The 24622-nt window shown below is 47.8% G+C and overlaps 1 protein-coding gene across 3 annotated transcripts; it reads left to right on the top strand.

Moving 5' to 3' along the window:
- The first annotated feature begins 565 nt into the window (after positions 1 to 565).
- On the top strand, positions 566 to 22383 carry HAUS4 (HAUS augmin like complex subunit 4). 3 transcript variants are annotated; one of them, XM_070954326.1, is made up of 10 exons: positions 566 to 622; positions 2284 to 2331; positions 2450 to 2592; positions 8153 to 8269; positions 10442 to 10582; positions 11315 to 11411; positions 13838 to 13983; positions 15474 to 15604; positions 17543 to 17611; positions 22122 to 22383. In XM_070954326.1, the coding sequence occupies exons 2-10, from the start codon at positions 2307 to 2309 to the stop codon at positions 22297 to 22299; spliced, it is 1047 nt and encodes a 348-aa protein (XP_070810427.1). In that variant the 5' UTR covers positions 566 to 622; positions 2284 to 2306; the 3' UTR covers positions 22300 to 22383. The 3 variants fall into 3 exon arrangements, with proteins under 3 accessions (XP_070810427.1, XP_070810429.1, XP_070810428.1); XM_070954327.1 differs by lacking the exon at positions 566 to 622 and adding an exon at positions 990 to 1409; XM_070954328.1 differs by lacking the exon at positions 10442 to 10582.
- The last annotated feature ends 2239 nt before the right edge of the window (positions 22384 to 24622 follow it).

Consider the following 24622-nt stretch of genomic DNA (forward strand, 5'->3'; position numbering starts at 1 on the left):
TCTCTTAAAATGTCTCATTCATCCCTGCCAAAGCCCATTGCTGGCTGGGGATGATGGGTCTTTTTTGCATCTAGACGACGGAGGACAGAGCTCCCAGGTCCCAGCGGCGAAAAAAATCCCGATGCTCATTTAAAAAGCCAAAGAAAGAATTTTTTTTTTAAAAAAAAAAAATCCGGATTATTATTTTTTCTTTTGCAAGCCGGATCTGATAAGAATTGAACGGCGGGCGCCCGGTTGGAGAAGGCGAGCCAACTCCACGCCGAAGACTAAGGAAAGAGTCCGACAGCGCCCCCTTTGGATGGCTGGAGGGAAATAAACCCGGGCGCTGACCAATCAGGATGCTTTTTTTTTTTTAAAAAAAAAAGACGCTCGGAGTCCTTCCTTCGGCTCCGACCCGCCTTAGTTGCCCAAGGCCACGCCTCCCCTTCTCGTTCGCCCATTGGCCCCGCTTTCCCTCGGCGCCACCAATCCCCTCCCCGCCAGCCTTTCGGTTGGAATTCTCGGCGCGCGCGAGGCGGAGCGCTGGGGGTGGGGGGGGAGCGTTTCATCGAGCGCGCGGGGCAAAAAAAAGAAAAAAAAAAAAGGGCGGGTAGAGCGGCCACGCCCTCCCGTGACGTCACAGGTTGGCCTTCCAGGGCTTTGTTAGGGAAGGGAGGGGGGTGTCCTGGGGGGGAGGAATTTGGGGAGTGGGGGGGGGAAGATGCACGTTGGGGGGGTTGTTAATCTTGAAATCTAATATTTTTTGGCTTTGCAATTGCTTTGCAGTTCCGGTGGGGGGGGGAGTAAGGAGAGCTTCACCGGTTGCATTGCTGCCTGCTGCTTGGCAGGGTATTATAGCAAAGGACCAGCTAGGAGAGGGAGGGGGGGGCTTTGGGAAATGGGGGTGAGAGAGGATGCAAGGGCTTGCTGAAGGTTATTGGGGGTGGGGGAGAGATTTTCCTTGGGGACAGGGGAAAAAAAATCAGAATAAAGGCCCCCCCATTTGCCCTACACAGCGGGTTGGACTAGATGACCTCGGGTGCCCCTTGGCAGCCCTGGGATGCTCTGATCTCTGTTAGGATTGGCAGGGAGGGTGAACTTGCCTGGGTTGGATCTCTGGGGTGGCAGTTTGTTTTTTAATTGCCACTGATTTGTTTTTATTCTGCCCTTACTAATTTTATAAATGGGACTCAAGATGGCGAATGTACCGAACGTTCTTTCTTCGGCCAGCCCTAGAAGGCGGGCTGGGCTGAGAGGAACTGGCTCAAAGTCACCCAGCTGGCTTTGGTGCCTAAGAAGGGACTAGAACTCCCAGTCTCCTGGTGATTGGCCCAAAGTCACCCAGCTGGCTTTCCTGCCTAAGAAGGGACTAGAACGCCCAGTCTCCTGGTGATTGGGGCAGAGTTACCCAGCCAACTTTCATGCCTAAGGTGAGACTAGAACTCACCATCTCCCGGTGACTGGCCCAGAGAGTCACTCAACTGGCTTTTGTGTGGAAGGCGGAATTAGAACTCACCATCTCCCAGTGATTGGCCCAGAGAGTCACTCAACTGGCTTTCCTGCCTAAGGTGGGACTAGAACTCCCGGTCTCCTGGTGATTGAGCCAGAGTTACCCAGCCAGCTTTCATGCGTAAGGCGGGACTAGAACTCACCATCTCCTGGTGATTGGCCCAGAGAGTCACTCAACTGGCTTTCCTGCCTAAGGCGGGACTAGAACTCACACTCTCCTGGTGATTGGTCCAATGTCACCCAGCTAGCTTTCGTGCCTAAGGCGGAACTAGAACTCCCAGTCTCTTGGTGATTGGCTCAGAGTCAGCAAACTTTCATGCCTAAAGTGGGACTAGAACTCCCAGTCTCCTGATGATTGGCCCAAAGTCACCCAGCCGGCTTTCATGGTTAAAGCCAGACTTGAACTCATGGTCTCCTACTTTCTAGCCTGGTGCCTTAAACTAGCTATCCTCCGTACCATGTGAGAAAGGAGAGGCTTGGCTCAAATTCTGAGGGAAACATCAACCCGTCATCCTCTCCACAAAACATGGCGTCACCCCCTCTTTATAATATAAGATTCCGCCTCTTCTCCAACCGGTAGCCCCTTCCAGTGGGCACGAGTTCGAATCCTAACCCTCCCTTTCCCCTGGTGAATTAATTAATCCGGAGGGCAGCAGGTTGAATTAAAAAAAAAATCTGATATGATCATTACATGCTTTTTATAAATCCGTACACCCGAAAGGAATCCGCCGGATTTATTTTTTTCTTCCATCAGATCCTGCTTCCGATTTTATTTCCTTTTTTTTTTTTTGGCAGTTTCCCCCGAGGAACGGGAAGGAATGGCGACTTCGGAAGCTGCGAACGGTAATTTCCTACAACCAGGTCATCCCCCTCTGGCTTTTTGGGAGGGAACGTTAAAAAGAATTTAAAAAGGGGGGGAAATTAGCTTTATTTCCTCCACCCCCTATGTCTGTTTCCGCAGATTGTAGGAGCCAGCTGCCCCCGTGCTCTTTGACGGATGATGATCTCTCGGCTCATCCTGGCTTGGCTAACCTCCTTACGGGTCTGAAAAAACACATCGATCCTTCGGGGATGACCATCGCTTTGGCCCAACCGTTGGAAGAGGTGAGATGAGAGATGGCTGGGGGGGGGGGGTTGAGGGGAGAGCAAGGAAGTGGATAACAGTCGGCATACAGGTAGTCTTTAAGAAATTAATAGAGTTGGAAGGGACCCTTGTAAGGTCATTTAGTCCGACCCCCGCCCAAGCAAGAGACCCTACACCCAGGATGACGAGCCTACGGCACGCGTAGCCATATCGGTGGGTATGTGAGCTCAGCTCTGGCGTACATGTGCGCGCTGGCCAGCTGATTTTCGGGCCTTCTGGGCCCACCAGAAGTATATGTTATGTATATGTATATGTATATGTATATATGTATATGTATATAAATACAAATTTGTTACATACATATTTTACATTTTATCTTCTCCCCTATTTGTGTTGTTCTTTATTTCTGCTCTCAAGCCATTCGTACCATTTGTTCCAAATTGTAATAGTAATCTCTTCTTTTTCTTTCATTTCTTTTGTTAACTTGTCCATCTCAGCATATTCTAAAACTTTTTTTTAATCACTTCTTCATCTGTCGGTGTTTTTTTTAATTTTTATTAAGTTTTTAATTAAAGACAAAACACAAAACACAAAACCACACCCAGTGTATAATACAAAATAGGGAGAAACGGAGGAATTTTTCCTTCATCTTCAGGTCTTCCAAAATTCTCTTTGCATTGGCACTGGCATTATTTCTTCCAAGTTCCCGATTGCGTAGTCCACAAATGGTTGCCATATCCTCCAAAATATATTTTCTTTCAATAGTCCTTTTTTAAATTTTATATCACACGTTAACTTATCATTAAGAGCAATTTTCCAAACTTCTCTGAACCATTCATTTATTTTGTACTCAATATTCAATTTCCAGCATCTTGCGATCACAATTCGTCCCATAATGACCAATATCCTTACAAGCTCTCTTTCATCAATTGTTAACACCTTGTCATTCAACTTTAATATGAGGATGGTATCTACTCCCAACTTTACCTTCTTTTTAATTATTTTACTAGATTCTTCTTCTATTCATAACCAAAAATTCTTCACTTTACAACATCCATACCACATGTGTTCGTATGTCCCATTCTCTACTTTACATCTCCAACATAACTTGCTAGCACTTTTATTCATTTTATATAATCTTATTGGGAACAGGTACCATTTCCAGATAACTTTATAACTATGCTCCTTTATTCTTATTGATAAGGTCCTCATTATTCTACTATTCCAATTCAAAATCCATTCCTGTTCTGTAATATCTGTTTCTAAATCTTTTACCCAATCATCTTTCATCACCATTTGTAAATTACTATCCAAATTAATAATTTTATATACCTTACTAACCAATCCCTTAATTCCAATTTCTTCCATTCCTAATTGGGATACTATTTCTTAAAATTCCGGTTTTTAACCTTTCTGCCCTCGTTTTATCCTTATATTTCTTATTCCAATTATTAACCTGTATCTTCTCCCACCAATTCAATTTCCACCTGTTTCTTCCTGTTTCCATTTTTGTGCATATGTTATTCGAGCCCAAGCTGCTGTTAATGATCTGTAAAATCAGATATTTTATTTCTTTTGTATATGTTCTCGTAAATATTCCTAGTAGAAATGGAAAATTAGGATCTAAATCAGTGTTTTTCGACTTAAGACGCTTGAAGACGGGTGGACTTCAAATCCCAGAATTCCCCAGCCAGCTAGGCTGGCTGGGGAATTCTGGGAATTGAAGTCCATCCCTCGTCAATGACCAAGGTTGAAAGAGATGAGGTAGAACTTAAGGAAGATCCTAAGGGGAACGGGGGATTATGTTGCATTGCAGATCTTAAGCTTAGAATGAGCAAATGGATCACATATTCCCCGCTCGGCGTGTGAGAAATCCCGTCGATCGTCTCTGCAGTACAGAGAGATTAAAACAAACGCCGCAAAGGAAAATATTTACCCATGTAAGCTGCGGGATTCGACTTCTCTTGAGGCGGACGTATGTTTCATTTATGATAGCACGTGACGTACATACAGCAGCTAAGCCAGCCACGCAAGAAGACGGCGGAAGTCATCGGGGGAAATCGTGCGTTAAACGCTCGATCCGGTTCCTGAGGACGGACAAAATAATCTGTGTGTCTTTTGTCCAGCGTGTTTATTCAGTTCAGAGATCTTGTCAGGTTTTGTGAATCGGGTAGTTCCGTTCTTTTCTGGATTAAAAGTCGGGGGGGGGGGCATATTTGGACTCAGGATATTCAGCAGGGCTGAAATGAAGTTAATTCTCCCACTGGCACTCCAAGAAAACTTGAAAAAAAGAGGTGTTTTGGTGTCTGCTTGCTAAATAGTCTGTGTTCAGTGTCCCTAAACTGAATAGTCTATTACAGCTTCTATACATTGCCTGCCTGCCTCTCTCTCTCTCTCATCTATCTATCTCGGTCATCTATCTATCTCTCTTTCTCATCTATTATCTTTCTCTCATTTATCTATCGATCTATCTCTATCTTTCTCTCTCTCTCTATATATATATATATATATAATCTATCTCTGCCATCTATCTATCTTTCTGTCTGTCTGTCTCTATATCTCTCTCTCATCTCTCATCTATCTTTATCTCTCTCTCATCTATCTATCTATCTATCTATCTATCTATCTATATCTCAGCTATGTCTCTCTCATCTATCTTTATCTCTTATCTATCTATATATCTCTCTTTCTCATATCTCATTTATCGATCGATCTATCATCTATCTATCTCTATATAATATATCTCTGTCATCTATCTGTCTGTGTCTCTCTAATCTATCTCATCTCTCATCTATCTATCTCTCATCTATCTATCTTATCTCTCTCTCTCTCCCTCTCTCTCTCCCTCTCTCTCTCTCTCTCTCTCTCTCTCTCTCTCTCTATATATATATATATATATATATATATATATATAAAATCTATCTCAGTCATCTATCATCTATCTTTCCGTCTCTCTCTAATCTATCTAATCTAATCTATCAATATCTGTCTATCTATCTACCTACCTACCTACAACAACAACCTTGCAAGGTAGGTTTGGCTGAAAGAGCGTGACTAGCCCAAGGTCACTCAGATGGCTTTGTCCCTAAGGCAGGACTAGAACTCATGGCCTCCTGCTTTCTAACCTGGTGCCTCAGTCCCTCTCTCTCTCTCTTTCTCTTTCTCTCTCTCTCTCTTCCTCTCCTTCTCCGTCTCTATCTACCTCTATATCTTCCTATTCATCTCTATCTCTTTCTGTCTATATCAATCTATATCTATATCTATCTACCTACAAACTTAGATAGGTAGATAGACAGATGTAGATCGATATAGACAGAAAGAGATAGAGATGAATAGAAAGAGACGTAACAGTAGACAGGTAATCTACCTATCTACCTGCCTGTTCCCCCTCCCCTGTTTCTGTCTTTATTACTCTCACTCTCTCTCTATCTCTATCCATCAATTTATATCTATCTACATCTGTGTATAGGGGACGCGGTGGCTCAGTGGCTAAGACGCTGAGCTTGCCGATCGAAAGGTCGGCAGCTCAGGGGTTCGAATCCCTTGTGCCGTGTAACGGGGTAAGCTCCCGTTCCTTGTCCCAGCTTCTGCCAACCTGGCAGTTTGAAAGCACGTCAAAAATGCAAGTAGATAAAATAGAGACCACCTTTGGTGGGAAGGGAACAGCGTTCCGTGCCCCTTTGGCATTGAGTCATGCCGGCCACATGACCATGGAGACGTCTTCAGACAGCGCTGGCTCTTCGGCTTTGAAACAGAGGTGAGCACCGCCCCCTAGAGTCGGGAACAACTAACACATATGTGCGAGGGGAACCTTTACATCTGTGTATGTCTCTTCCTATCCATCTCTCTATCTCTTTCTGCCTATATATTTGTCTATGTACCTATCTAAGGTTGATAGGTAGACAGACAGACAGTTATGTATATATAGATTGATATAGACAGAAAAAGAGAGATAAGTGGATAGAAAGAGATGTAGATGGGTAATCTCTCTCTCTCTCTCTCTCTCTCTCTCTCTCTACATATATACACACACACACACACACACACACACACACACACAGAAAGAGAGAGAAAGAGAGACAGGTGGGATTCTACCGGTTCGGGTGAATTGGTAGCTCCGACGATCACCAGGGAGCGAACCGGTTCTCCCCAACGATCAGATGGGCCTGCCCGCCCGCGCTATTTTCCTACCTTTTATCTTCTCAGCTGATTTGCGTGGCAGAACGGATTGCCGCGCGAATCAGCTGTGTTACTCCTCCGAAGAAACCCTGAAGTGAAGATTTGTTCGAAATGCGCAGGCACGCGCAACCTGCATCAGGTGCGGGCGCACACAAAGCGTGCGATCACCGAACCGGTTGTTAAACTGGGACGATCCCACCACTGTATGTATGTGTGTGTGTGTGTGTCTATGTGACTATGTATATGTATGTATATGTGTATGTGTATATATGTTTGTTTATGTATGTATGTGTATGTATGTGTGTGTATATATGTATGTATGTGTATGTATGTATATGCATATGTGTGTATGTATGTATGTATACATATATGTGTGTATATATGTATACACACACATACATATATCTATATATCTATAGATATGTACATATACATATCTATCTTACCTACCTATCTACTTACCCATCTATCTATCTATCTATCTTACCAACCTACCTACCTACCTCTCTATCTATCTTACCATCTTACCAACCTCTCTCTATCTCTCTCTCTATCTTACCATCTTGCCTACCTACCTACCTACCTACCTATTCATCCATCCATCCATCCATCCATCCATCCATCCATCTATCTATCTATCTTACCATTTTACCTACCTGCCTACCTACCTATCTCTTACCTACCTATTCATCCATCCATCCATCCATCCATCCATCTATCTATCTTACCATTTTACCTACCTACCTACCTACCTATCTCTTACCTACCTATTCATCCATCCATCCATCTAGCTTACCATCTTACCTACCTACCTATCATCTACCTACCTACCTACCTACCGATCTATTTATCTATCTAATCTTACCATTTTACCTACCTCCTACCTATCTATCTTACCTACCTACCTACCTGCCCGTCCGTCCGTCCGTCCGTCTGTCTGTCTGTCTGTCTTACCAACCTACCTACCTACCTCTCTATCTATCTATCTTACCATCTTACCTACCTCTCTCTCTCTCTCTATCTCTCTATCTTACCACTTTACCTACCTACCTATCATCTACCTACCTACCTAGCGATCTATCTATCTAAACTTACCATCTTACCTATCTATCTATCTATCTATCTCCCTCCCTCTCTCCCATGTATATGCACGCCCCACACTCTAAAACAAGAAGTGATAGCCAGCCAAGCTCCAGAAAAAAAAAAACCAACCTGCTGTTTTGCGGTCAAAAATGGTGGATCCTCATGTTGACATGATTATCTGGGCCGGAGCCCGGGGACTGCCTTCGCTTGCCGTTCCCGCCAGCGGCTCTTTAATGTAATTGAGCAAGTGCCCGTTGCCCTTATTAAAACCTTTTTCTCCTTCCCCCCCCCTCCCTTCCTTCCCCTCTCCTCTCGCAGGCCAGGAAGGAATTGCAGATGCACCGTGCCAACTGGTTAAAATGGGAAGCTTTGCATCGGCTTTTGCAGGAAGCTTTGCTGAAGCCGGGAGCCGATCCGTCCCTCCAGGATAAAAAAGTAAGATCGGGGAAAAAGAAACACGGCAAACCAAGCCGGCCGGGCGGTTGGCGAGAGCGAGGGAGCGTTTGAACCGTTCCCTTGGCAAGGCGGTGCCAACTAAAACGGCCGGCGGAGAGCAGATTTGGTGGTCTGCGGAATCTCAACGGAGCGGAAAAGCGGAATAAAAATTAAATTGGTTTGGCCGGAGGGATTTGCTGTCAACTCGGTAATTACGTTCTGTTTAAACTGGAAACCCGGCACATAGGTAGGATAAGAAGCCTAACAGCGGGGTCCTTGACTTACGACTGCAATTGAGCCCGACGTTTCGGTCATTGAGCGAGACGGGGAAGGGAGTTTTCACCCCATTTTACAACTTTTCCATAACGTTAAGCAAATCGCTGCTGTTGGTCAAAGTTAGTCGGCCCAGTTGTTAAATGAAACCTGGCTTTCCCCCTTTGTCAGAAGGTCTCAGGAGGAGGAGGAGGAGGACGACTGAGAGGGTCCTTGGTGCTCTCTGAGCTTGCTGGTTTTCTTGCAGACGTTTCATTACCCAACTAGGTAACATCATCAGTGCAAGTGATGATGAGGCGGCTTGTCCTGTTGAGTTTTGGTGGGAATGTTCTTAGGGGTTCCTTGGTTAGGAACTTTGATATATATCATGTAAATATATATCCTCCTCCTCCTCTCCTCCTCTCCTCCTCCTCCACCTCCCCCCTTCTTCTTTCTTCTCTTCTTCCTCCTTCTCTTCATTCTCTTCCTTTTCCTTCTCTTCCTCCTCTCCTTCTCCTTCTCTTCCTTTTCTTTCTCCTTCTCCTTTTCTTTCTCTTTCTCCAGCTTCTTTTCTTCCTTCTCTCCTCCTCCTCCTCTTCCTTTCCTTTCTTCTCTTCCTCCTCCTCTTTTCTTTCTCCTTCTCTTCCTTCTTTTCCTCCTCCCTTCTCTCCTCCTCCTCTTCCTTTCCTTTCTCCTCCTCTTCCTCTTCTTCTCTTTCTTCTCCTCCTCCTTCTCTTCCTTTTCTTTCTCCTTCTCCTTTTCCTTCTCCTTCTCTTCCTTCTCTTCCTCCAGCTTCCTTCTCTCCTCCTCCTCTTCCTTTCCTTTCTTCTCTTCTTCTTCCTCCCTTCTCTCCTCCTCCTCTTCCTCTCCTTTCTCCTCCTCCTCCCCTTCTTCTCTTTCTTCTCCTCTTCCTCCTCCTCCTTCTCTTCCTTTTCCTTCTCCTTCCTTCTCTTCCTCCACCTTCTTTTCTTCCTTCTCTCCTTCTCCGCCTCTCCTTTCCTTTCTTCTCTTCCTCCTCCTCCTCTTTTCTTTCTCCTTCTCTTCCTTTTCCTTCTTCTCTTCCTCCTCCTTCTCTTCCTTTCCTTTCTCCTCCTCCTTCTCCTCTTCCTTTCCTTTCTCCTCCTCCTCCTCTTTATCTCCACAAGCCTCACTCTCTTGTACTACTGATGCTTTTTTATTTTAATAATTCAATGCCTGCAAAATAACAACCAAACTCAGAGACCACCGGGAACCCCACAATCCTCCCTCTCCTCTTCTCCACAAACCCCTTTCCCTTTTAGCAGTGATGATGTTCTCTAGTATGGTAGTGAAACATCTACAAAAAACAAACAAACCCGCCAAGAGATCATCAAAGACCCCTCATTTCAACCCTGGGCTACAAATACTCTCTTCCATCGATGACCTTTTGAGTTGCGGTCCCAGAGGCCTGTCGAACGGCATCGAGCCAAGTTTGTTTTCTCGGCCGTCGGGATAAAAATTCGGGCCAAACCTCCCTTCGAGCATCCCTTGAAATCCCTCTGCGAGAAAAGCGAGGATTACAAAACAACAGGATTAAAAAAATAAATAAAAATAAAATAAAAATATAATCGATGGCCTTAATTCAGAGCCATTAATAATTGATGGCCATAACTCAGAGCTACGGCCATCAAAACACAGCTCGACCGGTCATTATAATGAAACAAGGCCGCTCGGCGGCGCGTTCGCAAAGCAAAAACCCAGGCCCCATTGTGGTTTTTTTAAACCTAACGGCCAACTTCACACAAGGCTCCATCGGATTTTGTTTTGTCTTTGGCTCGGTGACTCAGCCAGCCAGAGATTTTACGGCTTAAAATGTGTTGTCTGGAGGGAAGGTTCTGGTTGGGTGAAGTTTATTTATCTCTCTTTTTTTTCCCCTCTAAATCTTCTTTTCCTGCCCTCAAGTTCCTGGAAACCCTAGAACAGCAGCTGCTAGTAGCGGAGTTGAAACGGATGCTTGATCTCCATTCGTCCCTGCCAAACGCCCGTCCGTCTGTCTTAGGCCTGGAAACCCGACATTTAACCGAGTTTCTCCCGCCTCACCAAGTAAGGATCCACCCGTTCCTGCCCCATCCGTTGTGGAGAGAGGCTGCTCTGTTGAAACGGCGAAAAAAAAATCAAATTTTCTGTGCTATGCAGGCAGTCCTCGAATTACGACCAGAAATGAATGTTCCGTTACGACCAGAATTGAATGTTCCATTGCGAAGCGAAGCCTGTGGCGAAGTGAATTTTGCTTCCGTTTCACGGCCTTCCTCACCGCCGTTCTTAAGCGAATCCCGACAGCGTAAGGATTCGCTTAAGTTAAGTTCTTCAGTTAAGAACACGGCCGTTAAGAGAAATATCTGCCTCTACCTAGGATCGAACTCACGGCCTCCTGATTGTGAGGCGAGAGCTGCACCTCTAGGCCACCGCACCACTCTCACACGACTCTCGATCACGCGATCGAAAAATTCAGGTGCTTGGCAACCGACTTGTATTTACGACGGTTGCATTTTCCCTGGGCTCACGTGATTTCCCCCTTTTTACGACCTTCTGACCGGATTCACTTAACAACCATTGTTCCTAAGTGAACCACCGCAGCGATTCACTGAACAACGGTGGCAGGGAAGGTCGTCAAACAGGGCGAAACTCACTTCACGACTGTCTTTGTTTAGCCACGGAAATTTTGGGCTCGATTGTGCTCGTACGTCGAGGACTATCTCATCCTGGAGAGAACAGGTGATAAATTGAAAGTCTGTCAGAGGAAGGAATATATTTCTCTTTCTGTATTCCCTCTAGGACCTGGAACAAATGCAGAAACACCTCCCAGCCGAGGTGGAGAAGTTTCTGAAGGCCAAATGTTTGGACGTGCTGAGTTATTATCGTCCCGAGAGTGGTAAATTTGGAATTATAGGTCACATGGGGTGGTCTGGTGGTGGGTGCAGGCCAGGATGCCAGGTGTGTGTATGTGGGGAGGATTTTTTAAAAAACGGACAAGAAAAACTAAATGTACAAATACAGATTAACCGATAACCATTTAACAATGAGCCTTGGTGGCGCAGCAGACTAAAGTACTGTTAAGTAACACCAGCTGCCTGCAATTACTGCGAGTTCGAATCTCGCCAGGCTCAAGGTTGACTCAGCCTTCCATCCTTTCGAGGTAGATAAAAATGAGGACCCGGTTTGTCAGTCATAAACTGACTTTGTATAAAAAAGAACACCGCTTAGGGAGGCCCCCGAAAGCCCTACTAAGCAGGTATATACAAAAGTATGAAGGCTATTGCTTAACGCATTGTAAGCCGCCCCGAGTCTCCGGAGAAGACCAATAAATCAAACCAATAAATAAATAAATAAATAAATAAACAAATAAACAAATAAACAGAATTGGAAGGGACCTTGTAGGTCATCGAGCACAACCTCCCGCCCAAGCAGGAGACCCTACACTAGGGCTCTGCAACCTTAAATACTCAAAAGAGCCATTTGGGCCCGTTTCCCTCAGAAAAGAAAACACCGGGAGCCACAAAACCTTGGTGGGCGTGGCCAACTCGACGTCACTCATTTCCACCAGTCACATGACATCCCCGTAGCCACGCCTACCCAGTTGGTCATTGGGGCAGAGAACCAGTTGTTAAAAAACGCTGGAAACGACAAAATCCTTTTTTTTAAAAAAAAAAAAATTGATTTATATGCCGCCCTTCTCCGGAGACTCAGGGTGGCTTACGATGCGCTAAGCAATAGCCTTCATCCTTTTGTATATTTATACAAAGTCAGCTTATTGCCCCCACAACTGGGTCCTCAATTTTACCTACCTTAGAAAGGATGGAAGGCTGAGTCAACCTTGAGCCTTGGCGAGATTCGAACCCTGCAGTAATTGCAGGCAGCTGGTCTTAATAACCAGCTTAATAACAGGGTGCCTTAGACCACTGTACTACCAAGGCTCTTTTGACATATCTCTCTCTCTCCCCTCCTTCCCTCCCTCCTTCTCTCTCTCTCTCACTCTCTGTATCTCTCTGTCTCTGCCCTGGCCGCTTCTCCATCCCCCGCTGTCGCCCTGACCTTCTCAGGCCAGGTGCGGAGTGACTAGGAGGGGAGGGCGAGGAGCAGAGCCAGCCAGTGGTGGGAGCCACAGCTGAGGGACCAAAGAGCCACATGCGGCTCCAGAGCCACAGGCGCTGATCTTTGCACTACACCATTTCTGACAAGATGGCAGTCCAATCTATTTATTTATTTATTTATTTATTTATTTATTTATTTATTTATCTATCTATCTATCTATCTATCTATCTATCTATCTATCTATCTATCATCTATCTATCTATCTATCTATCTATCTATCTATCTATCTATCGAACTTCTATACCGCCCTTCTCCTTTCGGACTCAGGGCGGTGAACAGCCAAAATAAAAACATTTATACATAACACTACAATTAAAAATAGATTTAAAATAATCACATAAATTTGGCCCGTAATTTAAAACTTGTCAATATAAAATCCGCATTAAAATTTTAAAACCAACTATAAAATCAAGACAGACCGGCTAACTGAAACAAGTAAGTTTTTAGGGCCTGACGAAAAGTCCGGAGGTCGGAGATCACTCGTATCTCCGGGGGTAGATTGTTCCAAAGGGTAGGTGCCACCACAGAGAAGGCTCTCCTGGGGGTCGTCAGCCGACATTGTCTGGCTGACGGCACCCTGAGGAGGCCCTCCCTGTGGGAGCGAACCGGCCGGTGGGAGGCTATTGGTGGCAGAAGGCGGTCCCGTAAGTACCCCGGAAAGCCTCCAGGGATGAAGCTCCCACAACTTCCGAAGGCAACTTCTGTTCCACTGGTTGATTGTTCTTCCTGTCAGAAAATGTCTCCTTATTTCCAGGTTGAATCTCTCCTTGTTCAGCTTCCATCCATTATTCCTTGTTTGGCCTACAGATGCTTTGGAAAATAGCTTGACCCCTTCCTCTCTGTGGCAGCCCCTCAAATATTGGAAGACTGCTATCATGTCTCCCCTAGTCCTTCTTTTCATTAGACTAGACATACCCAGTTCCTGCAACCGTTCATCGTCTGTGTTACCCTCCAGTCCCCTCATCATCCTGGTTGCTCTTCTCTGCACTCTTTCCAGAGTCTCCACATCTTTTTTTAGAGTGTGTTGACCAAAACTCAACCAATACAATCAAGATCAAGGGAGGTACTAACACCACTCTAGAAAGCCTTAGTAAGACCACACTTAGAGTACTGCATCCAGCGATCCGTAGCAGACTCACAGAATCAGTAGCAGACTTCAGAGGATTTCACCGCTGATCTTGTCCCTTCCGAATTTGCTTCCGGCAGATAACGTCGGAGCCGCCGCCCAGATGATTATGCTGGGCGCCTTGCCGGAGTGTCTAGTCACCGAGAAGCAGCATCTGAAGGAGGCCAGAGCTCAGCAAGAAGAACTGGTCGGGTATCTGGAGCAGCAAAAAGCGGCTTACCCCCAGGTAGAGGGTGCAAATATATATATATATATGTATTTTCTGGCCTGTCCCACAATTCCGAGATTAGGGTAATCTTTTCAACAGCAGCCTTTTGAAGTCTGCCATCTGCGTTCGGGTTTCTAAAAGAAACCCTGGTTGCATTTTTGAAAAAGCCGGGGATGGTTTGATCCCAGATAAAATATCTTTGGCTCCTGTAATCCTTGCTGGGAAATCCACCCGCCGCACCTCAGTCAGGAGTCTGGGAGCATCTGGTACCGAACGAAACAAACGATGCTCAAAGGGCTGAAGCTCTTCTCATTTCGTCAGCACGGCGCCTGCGATTTGAGATTTTGACTTCGATTGGGTTTTTTCTCCCACTTTTATGATTGCTTGTAATAACTCAAGGCAAACATACCAGATACCCGTTCTTCCTCCCGCAACAGTTTTTACCCAGAAGAACTCTGTGAGGTACGCTGGGTTGTTTAACGTGGGACTAGAACTCACAGGCACCTGGTTTCTAGCCACTATCTATCTATCTATCTATCTATCTATCTATCTATCTATCTATCTACCTACCTACCTACCTACCTACCTACCTTCCATCCATCCACCCACCTATCTATCTACCCTACCAGTATCTATCTATCTATCTATCTATCTATCTATCTATCTATCTATCTACCTATCTATCAACCATCTCTTTTTCTTCCCTCTCTCCCTCCTCTCCCCTTCCCTCCCTTCCTTCTCCTCACCGTCTCCTGGTGATTGGCCCAAAGTCACCCAGCTGGCTTTCATGCCTCAGGTGGGACTAGAACTCCCCGTCTCCTGATTATTGGCCCAAAATTACCCCAACGGGTTTCATACCTATGGCGGGACTAGAACTCGCTGTCTCCTGCTGATTGGCCCAAAGTCACACAGCCAGCTTTCATGCCTAAGGTGGGACTAGAACTCCCCGTCTCCTGATGATTGGCTCAAAATCACCCAGCTAGCTTTCATGCCTAAGACAGGACTAGAACTCCCCGTCTCCTGATGATTGGCCCAAAATTACCCTGATGGGTTTCATACCTAAGGCGGGACTAGAACTCTCCGTCTCCTGGTGATTGGCTCAAAGTCACCCAGCCGGCTTTCATGCCTAAGGTGGGACTAGAACTCACTGTCTCCTGGTGATTGGCCCAAAGTCACCCAGCTGGCTTTCATGCCTAAGGTGGGACTAGAACTCAGAGTCTCCTGGTGATTGGCCCAAAGTCACCCAGCTGGCTTTCATACCTAAGGCGGGACTAGAACTCACCGTCTCCTGGTGATTGGCCCCGCATTTAGCCACTAAACCGAATCGGTTCACATGGCGCCTCTAAGGCGTGAATTATCGTGAGAAGAGGCTGCCGTTCCAGGAAAGGGTGCAGTGGTCCCACAAGATAGACTTGTGCAAGGGATGAATGGCCGTATGATAACTTCAGAGTGTTGTGCTCCTCCTTTTGTGATTGTCTCTTTGCCTTTTTGTTCCTCGTTTGTTTCAGGTCCTGCTGCGTTGTTTGGCTCTCCTGAAACGATTGGCCCGTGAGTTCCGCCTTGGGGTCCAGTCTGAACTGGACCAGGTCAACACCCAGTATATGGAGATTAAATGCACTGCTATGTTGCTCAAGATACGGTGAGTTTCCTTTCCTGAAATTGGGGGCCCAAAAACGGTCGGCTCCTGACGCCATTTTTCTCAAGGGAACTGTTAAGGATATTGTTGTGTTACCAACCAGCAGAGTAAGTGCACAGAGAAACGGTACTGAGAGCAATGAATACAATACATACAAACTGGCTTAACAAAGCATTTACTTCGTAGTGAAAAACAATTGCATAGTCTTTCAATCAACCCAAGTCTTTAGCCATTCAAATCAATCCTGAGTTACAGAAATCGTCTCACCATACAAACAGCAGTAGGTAATAAACAGCAATTCAACGCTGGTAACGAATCACGATGGTAGCAGATCCATCCACGTCTTCACACACGACAGTAACAGTTCCAACCAACAAAGTCAAGGCAATGATGAGAGCAGGTCCAACAATGACTATAGCTCGGCTTCCTTCTTATGTACAGTTTACACTAGTAATTATCCACTTAAGATAAGTGAAGTCAGCAGTGCAATGACTCAACAGTACAATTAGGATAATTGCAGTCAGCAGTCAGTCAGCAGTCATTAGTCATTACAATGACTCAGCAGTACAATTACTCAGCATTACATCTTACAGTTACAGAATACATTTAAAGTGATAGAACACATATATTGCCTGAACAACCTGTTAGGCTTACACCATATCCTAACAGAAAACACTCCTGATAGACTTTTCTTCCAGTGCAGTGGTGGCGAACTTATGGCAGGCGTGCCAGAGGTGGCACTCAGAGCTCTCTGTGGGCACGCACACAGGTTGTCGCCCCAGCCCAGTTCCATCGCGTTTGTCCCATGGCGGGGGGGAGAGTGGAGGGAGGGAAAGAGAGAGAGAGAAGGGAAGAGAATGAGAGGGAGGGAGGGAAAGCGAGAGAGAAAGAGAGGGAGAGAAAGGGAAAGGGGAGAGAAAGGGAGGGAGAGAGAGGGAGGGGAAGAGAGGGAGAGGAAGAGAGAGAGGAAGGGAGGGAGGGAAAGAGAAAGAGGGAAAGGGAAGGAAGAGAGAGGAAGGGAGGGAAGGAAAGAGGGAGAGAAAGGGAGAGAGTGAAGGGAAGAGAAAGGGAGGGAGGAAAAGAGAAAGGGAGAGAAAGGGAAAAGAGACGGAGGGGAAGAGAGGGAGGGAAGGAAAGAGTAGAGAGAGGAAGGGAGGGAGGGAGGGAAACAGGGTGAGAAAGGGGAAAAGAGAGGGAAAGAGGAAGGGAAGGGAGGAAAGAGGGAGAGATGAAGGGAGGGAGAGAGGGAAAGAGAGAAAGAGGGGAAAGGGAGAGAAAGAGAAAGAGGGGGAAAGGAGGGAGGGGAAGAGAGAGGGAGGGAAAGCAAGAGAAAAAGAGAAAGGGGGAAAAGGGAGGGAGGGGAAGAGAGAAAGGGGGAGAGAAAGAGGGGGAAAGATAGGGAGAGGGAGGTAAAGAGAGAAAAAGAGGGAGAGGGAGGGAAAGAGAAAGGGGGGAAGAGAGAGGGAGGAAGGGAAATAGAGAGAGAGAGAGGGGAAAGGGAGGGAAAGAGAGAGATGATATTACAAAACTTTTCCTTTTTTACTGTTGCTAAACGTAATATTTCAAAAGCAGACCAAAAAAACCTCCGAAGAGGCATCCAAGTGCATTTATCGTGTTTTTTTCTTAGAACAATTAGCCGAACTCTGCCTTGTTTACCATCCTTTTAGGTCGTAAAACCTCCTTCTTGAGGTTAAATTGCCGTCTTGGCAATAAGCAAATGGGTTTGGGGGTTGCAGTTTGGGCACTACGTCTCTCCAAGGTTCGCCATCCCTGCTCGAGCGGGCAACTTTCTGTATGTTGCTAATGAGAAGCTCAAGGATGGTTGGTTTGTAGAAAATCTTCTCCAGAGGGAGCGGCCGGTGGCAAAAGACCTTCTCTTTCTGGTAGGAATAGAAATCTACCAATCCCCACTCCAAACTCTTTTCCAACCTCATCTTCTAGGTTCGAGGAGCTGAAGATCCTGTCGGAAACTTACACACCTGAGATAGTGAATGTGCATCGGACGATCAGGTGAGCTGAGAATAGAAAAAATGGAATGGAATGGAATGGAATGAAGCAGCGGTGAAATCCAAATTTTTTTTACTACCGGTTCTGTGGGCGTGGCTTGGTGGGTGTAATGGGGCTTGGTGGGCGGGGCAGGGGAAAGATACTGCCAAATCCCCATTCCCTCCGCACTCCTGGGGGAAGGATACTACAAAATCTCCATTCCCTCCCCACTCCAGGGGGAGGATACTGCAAAATCCCCATTCCCTCCCCACTCCTGGGGGAAGGATACTGCAAAATCCCCATTCCCTCCCCACTCCTGGGGGAAGGATACTGCAAAATCCCCATCCCCACCCCACTCCAGGGGAAGGATACTGTAAAATCCCCATTCCCTCCCCACTCCAGGGGAAGGATAGTGCAAAATCTCCATTCCCACCCCACTCCAGGGGAAGGATACTCCAAAATCCCCATTCCCTCCCCACTCCTGGGGGAAGGATACTGCAAAATCTCCATTCCCTCCCCACTCCTGGGGGAAGGATACTCCAAAATCCCCATTCCCTCCCCACTCTTGGGGAAGGATACTGCAAAATCCCCATTCCCTCCCCACTCCAGGGGGAGGATACTGCAAAATCCCCATTCCCTCCCCACTCCTGGGGGAAGGATACTGCAAAATCCCCATTCCCTCCCCACTCCTGGGGGAAGGATACTGCAAAATCCCCATCCCCACCCCACTCCAGGGGAAGGATACTGTAAAATCCCCATTCCCTCCCCACTCCAGGGGAAGGATAGTGCAAAATCTCCATTCCCACACCACTCCAGGGGAAGGATACTCCAAAATCCCCATTCCCTCCCCACTCCTGGGGGAAGGATACTGCAAAATCTCCATTCCCTCCCCACTCCTGGGGGAAGGATACTCCAAAATCCCCATTCCCTCCCCACTCTTGGGGAAGGATACTGCAAAATCCCCATTCCCACCCCACTCCAGGGAAAGGATACTACAAAATCTCCATTCCCTCCCCACTCCAGGGGGAGGATACTGCAAAATCCCCATTCCCTCCCCACTCCTGGGGGAAGGATACTCCAAAATCCCCATTCCCTCCCCACTCCTGGGGGAAGGATACTGCAAAATCCCCATCCCCACTCCAGGGGAAGGATACTGTAAAATCCCCATTCCCTCCCCACTCCAGGGGAAGGATAGTGCAAAATCTCCATTCCCACACCACTCCAGGGGAAGGATACTCCAAAATCCCCATTCCCTCCCCACTCCTGGGGGAAGGATACTGCAAAATCTCCATTCCCTCCCCACTCCTGGGGGAAGGATACTCCAAAATCCCCATTCCCTCCCCACTCTTGGGGAAGGATACTGCAAAATCCCCATTCCCTCCCCACTCCTGGGGGAAGGATACTGCAAAATCCCCATTCCCACCCCACTCTGGGGCCAGCCAGAGGTAGTATTTGCTGGTTCTCCAAACTGCTCAAAATTTCCGCTACAGGTTCTCCAGAACCTGTCAGAACCTGCTGGATTTCACCCCTGGAATGAAGGGACCTTGGAGATCTTCTAATCCAACCCCCTGTTCAAGCAGAAGGCCCTATATCAGGGGCAGTGGTGGGCTGCAGCTGGTTCAGACCAGTTCGGGCGAAGCGGTAGGTCCAATGATCAGCTGGCCCCACCCACACGCCCCCGCTCTATCCTGGCCTTTATTTCCTTCTTTCTGGCTGAGCGGATTTGCGCAGCACAGCTGATTTCCGCGCTTCCGCTGTTTCTACTTACCGGGTCTGCCATAGAAGGTAAGCAGCTGACCTTCAAATTGCTGTATCTTGAACGCTGCGCGCAAGTGCGCGCTCACAGAACTGGCTGTTAAACCAGTTGCAGCCCACCACTGACCAGGGGTGTCAAACTCAAGCTTAGACCTCGCCCATGGGACCGCCTAGGAAACACCAAAGGACCGGCCTGCGATGCCTCTGCCAGCAAAAGCAGAGCACGCAGGTTCTCCCCCCCCCACCCCCAGCTCTGTTTTATCTGGTAGAGGCCGTCTAAGGTGGATGGTGCCACAGCAGAGGGTCCAAAGAGCTGCATGCAGCTCCGGAGCTGCAGGTTGCTGACACCCGGACTAGAACATGGGTGTCAAACTCAAGGCTCGCGGGCCTGATCCAACCCACAGGTTGCTTACATCCAGCCTGCGGGGCCGCGATGGGAACAGCAAAGTGATGTCCCAGTGCCTGGAGGCTGTGCGGATCTGGATGGGGAGGAACAGGCTCAAGCTCAACCCTTCCAAGACTTAGTGGCTGTGGCTCCCGGCATCCCGATATAGTCAGTTAACTCCATCACTGACTATCGGGGGCGAGTCTTTGGCCCCCGCGGAGAGGGTGCACAATCTGGGAGTCCTCCTGGATACCCAGCTGTCCTTGGGGGAACATCTGACGGCTGTAGCCAGGGGGACCTTTTGTCAGGTTCTCCTGATTCGCCAGTTGTGGCCCTTTCTTGATCGGGATTCCCTGTGCACAGTCACTCACGCCCTTGTCACCTCGCGCCTGGACTACTGCAACGCTCTCTACATGGGGCTCCCCTTGAGGGACACCCGGAGGCTCCAGTTGGTCCAGAATGCGGCCGCACAGGTAATTACGGGAGCCGCCTGGCGCTCCCACATAACACCCCTCCTATGTGAGCTGCACTGGCTCCCAGTGGTCTTCCGGGTGCGCTTCAAGGTGTTGGTTACCACCTTTAAAGTGCTCCATGGCATAGGACCTAGTTATCTTCAAGACCGCCTGCTGCTACCGACGGCCTCCCATCAACCTGTGCGTTCCCACAGAGAGGGCCTCCTCGGGGTGCCATCAGCCAAACAATGTAGGCTGGTGACCCCCAGGGGGAGGGCCTTCTCTGTGGGGGCACCTACCCTCTGGAATCAGCTGCCCCCAGAGATAAGGAGAATCCAAGACCTCGGTGCCTTCCGCCATGCCCTTAAAACTTTCTTTTTTCAGCAAGCCGGGCTGGCTTAACATATTTTTTAACATATTTTTAATTTTTTTATTGGTTTGTTATCTTAAATTGGGGCCAAATTAATATATATCCTTTTAATGGCTTTTTAATGTTTGTATTGTATGTTTTTACCTGGCTGTACACCGCCCTGAGACCTCGGGAGAAGGTGCAGTATATAAATTCGAAATAAAATAAAATAAAAAATAAAGGATTGGCCCACGATGCTCTGCCAGCGAAACAAACTCCAAACCGCATTTGCAACTTGCATTTGAGGATGCGAGAAGGGACAGGAAAGGAAAAAGGGAAAGAAGAAAGACAAAGAAAAAGAAAGGGAAGATGGGACGACGGCAAGGAAGGGAAAACAAATAAAGAGGGGAAGGAAGAAGAAAGGAAAATGAAGAGGTTAGGAAAAAGGAAGGAAGGAAGATTATAATGAGAGTGAGAGAGTGTCTGAGGGTGCCCCAACACGAGTGAAGTCGAGCTAGCCATACCCACTACGCACTCCCCCTCCCGTGAGGTCAAACACAACCCTCAATGAAATCGAGTTTGGCACCCCTCCCCGATATCCTTCCAGTCAAATCGGGTGAAATCTACTTACCTTCCCAACTGGTTCGGAAGTGCACGCGCAGAGGGTAAAAAACAGGTTACTTCCTGGTTAAAACCAGGTAACGACGACCGGGAGGGTGGGTGGAGCCTCGCGCCGCCATCGGCTACCGGTTCTCCAAACCACCCGCCGCCATTGCTACCAGTTCTGCCGAACCGGGAGCATTTCACCCCTGAGTCAAAAGTCCGATCTCTTCTTAAAAGTGATGAAGCACCCACAACTTCGGGAGGCAAGCCTGATTAATTGTTCTCGCTGTCAGGAAATTTCTCCTCCGTTCCAGATTGCTTCTCTCCATTGCTTCTTGTCCTGCCCTCAGGTGGTTTGGAGAATAGCTTGACCCCCTCTTCTTTGGGGCAGCCCCTGAGATATCGGAACACTCATGAGTGTCTCCCCTAGTCCTTCTTTTCGTCAAAGTAGACATACCCAGTTCCAACAACAACCTTTTTGCTTGGGAGAAAAAAAAAATGACTTTATGGTGGCAGGTGGAGCAGTGAGGTGAGAATCCAGAGGGTCCCACGAATGTAGTTAGAAGTGAATGCGGGTAGCAGTCCTGGATTTACGACCACAGCTGAGCTCCAAATTTCTGTCGCTAAGTGAGACAGATGTTAAAGCGAGCTTTGCCCCATTTGACGACCTTTCTCGCCGTCGTTAAGGGAATCACTTGCCGTTGTTCAATTAGTAACACGGTGCATAAGTGGATCTGGCTCCCCCATGGACTTCGCTTCCTGAGAAGGTTGCAAAAGGGGATCACAAGATCCCAGGACCCCCTGCAACCATCGTAAGTGCGTGCCGGTTGCCAAAACATCTGCGTTTCGATCACATTAATCACCTCTGCAAAAACTATCCTAAGTCACTTTTTTCGGGGGCCGTTGTCCCTTTGAGCGGTCGCTAAATGGACTTGCCGTAAGTCGAGGACTACCTATGTACGTTTTATCCATTCTCTCATTCTTCTCCAGGGACAAACTGCAGGGTGGCTTGAGCCAGGAAGAACAAGACCTAGCCACTTCCCGCAAGTTCCTTTCGAATTACGAGATCCTGGGGCCGGAATTTGAGGAGTTAGTAAAAGAATACACCCGGTTGCAAGAAATTATTCAAAACCGTCGGTGGGTGCTGACCGAATTGAACAAAGACTGAAGGAGGCGCCCCGCTCGCACATCTCGCAACTGCGGACAGTTGAAAGAGGATGCGCAATAAATGCGTCGCACAATAAAAAATCAAAACGTCTGGATTGCTATCTTCTTCTTGTCACGACATAGACATGATTTTGAAATCCTTGTGTTCTGACCCGATGTTCTGTCCCCGTACCACGCACACACACCCACAGACGGCCCGGAGTTAATAAGCCACACGACAAAACTCTTTGATGATAAAGCTGGCAGCAACCCAGTGGCTAGCTGCCAATTCAGACTTTACTCACACAAAACAAAGATTAGACTGCAAGCATTCCGATAAAACAGGCAGAGTGTCAATAATACAAGGATTAGTCCAAATGCAGTCGGATAAAGCAGGCAAAGTCCAGTAACGCAGAGATCATGGAGTATTTCCAGTTTTTGCTCGTCACAAACTGAACCGGCCACCACACCCACATTTATACCCTGTGGGGTGTGGTCCAGTGACTCAACTAATCTCTGGCACGCCTTCCCCTCTGCTGTGCACGCTTCTCCCTGCGCCTCTGTCGAGGGTCCAGCCAGCACTTATCTTCCTTGTCGCTGTCCACCTGTGGCTGAGGGGACGTGCTTGGCTCTGAGCCTATCGTTTGGCCTTCGGTGTCGTCCGGAGGAATTGCCAGAGAGGAGGATCCTGGAGAGGGAGGCCTTGCCAACTCCTCCCCCTCACTCTCAGAGTCTGCATCTGTCGATAGCCCAGGCTCAAGCAATGGAGTCAGAAAACCCAGCTCCCCAAACATGACAAACACTCTGAAGTGAATGCAAAGATTCTAATTAGTGCCGGCAACCCCGGCAAAAAAGCTTCTCTGTCACCGCAGGTTAACAAGTCCGTCCGTCCAGAAGGTGAATAGTTGTCTATCACATCTATTCATCTCCGCTCCCGGCCTTTTATCCCAGGGTGGGGCTTCGTTAGCAGTGGTGGCTTTTCCGTCCTGAGGGTCGGCCCATAGATTTCCACTGCTCTCCTCTCCTCTGTCTTCTGTGCATCTGCGCGTCAGGCACTGGACCCAGCTGTTCCTCCTCTTCCTCATCAGCCACTTCCAGACCTGGGGGCTGTTGACTCTCCATCTGAGGGCTGACGGATGGCCCAAGCTCTGCCTCTGTATGTCTCTCTGCCAGTTCCATTCCCTCTTCCCCCTCGGAGCTCTCAGATTGCCTTAATTCTGACTCCTACGCCGCCGTCTCCTCCTCTGATTCGGCAGCTGGAGGAGCCGGCGGCTGACGGGCTACAACATCTTGTTTCGCCCTGCTAAAACCTGATAGTCAAGGATGCCAAGATCTAAGCTGGGGTTTCTCGAACTAGGAAAATTTAAGATGTGCACATGCTGGCTAGGGGATTCTGGGAGTTGAAGTCCAAATGTTCTAAAGCCGCAAAAGTTTGAGAAAACACCGATTTAACCTAGAATTATTTACACGTCCACCTTCTTTACTTAATTCAGGAAAAATGCCGTTTTATTAAGACAGCACAAAACAGTGTTTCTCATCCTTGGGAACTTGTAAGAGGTGTGGACTTCAACTCCCAGAATTCAATGCTGGCTGGGGGGATTCTGGGAGTTGAAGTCCATCTCTCTTAAAGTTCCCAAGGTTGAGGAAAACTGGCCTAGAGTACCTGCCAGCTCTTCACATTCCTTCCCAGTCCTTAGCTTGAAAAAGAAGCACAACATTTTGGGGCCCACCGTTCCTGGTTGTGAACCGTAGTCCAGGAGACACACGAATGGAAACACACAAAATTGCTTTAATTAAATGACAGCTAAAACGAGTGGGATTCAGCCGGTTCGAGAAAACTAGATGCTAATTTTACATCTGGTTCGCCGAACCGGTAGTTACAAGGACTGGCAACTACCGGTTGCCAGTCCGGAAATGGGTCCATTTCCGCCCCTCCCAGGAGTCTTCAGGTGGCCCGTTTTGGATGCGAGGTAAGTGCAGGCCCGTGCGGAGGCTCTGGGAGGGCGAAAAACGGGCCTACTGGAAGTCCAGAAACAGGCCTGTTTCTGGCCTCCGGAGTCCGGGGGAGCCATTTTCACCTTCCCAGAGGCTCAAGGAAACCCTCCAGAGCCTGGGGAGGGCAAAAAACATGCCCACCGGAAGTCCGGAAATGGGTCCATTTCTGGCCTCTGGAGGGCCTCTGAAGACCGTGCGAGGCTGTTTTTGTCCTGGAGGCTCAAGGAAAGCCTCTGGAGCCTGGGGAGGGTGAAAATGCCCCACACACCATGGTGCATGAGGCCGAGTAGGCCATGCCGCATGGTCACACCCATCCAGCAACCGAGCAGAGAATCGGTTGCTAAAATTTT

The sequence above is a fragment of the Pituophis catenifer genome, unplaced genomic scaffold (genome assembly GCF_029215685.1).
Source record: "Pituophis catenifer annectens isolate HBS135680 unplaced genomic scaffold, rPitCat1.0.hap2 SCAF_15, whole genome shotgun sequence".
NCBI classification, from domain to species: domain Eukaryota; kingdom Metazoa; phylum Chordata; class Lepidosauria; order Squamata; family Colubridae; genus Pituophis; species Pituophis catenifer.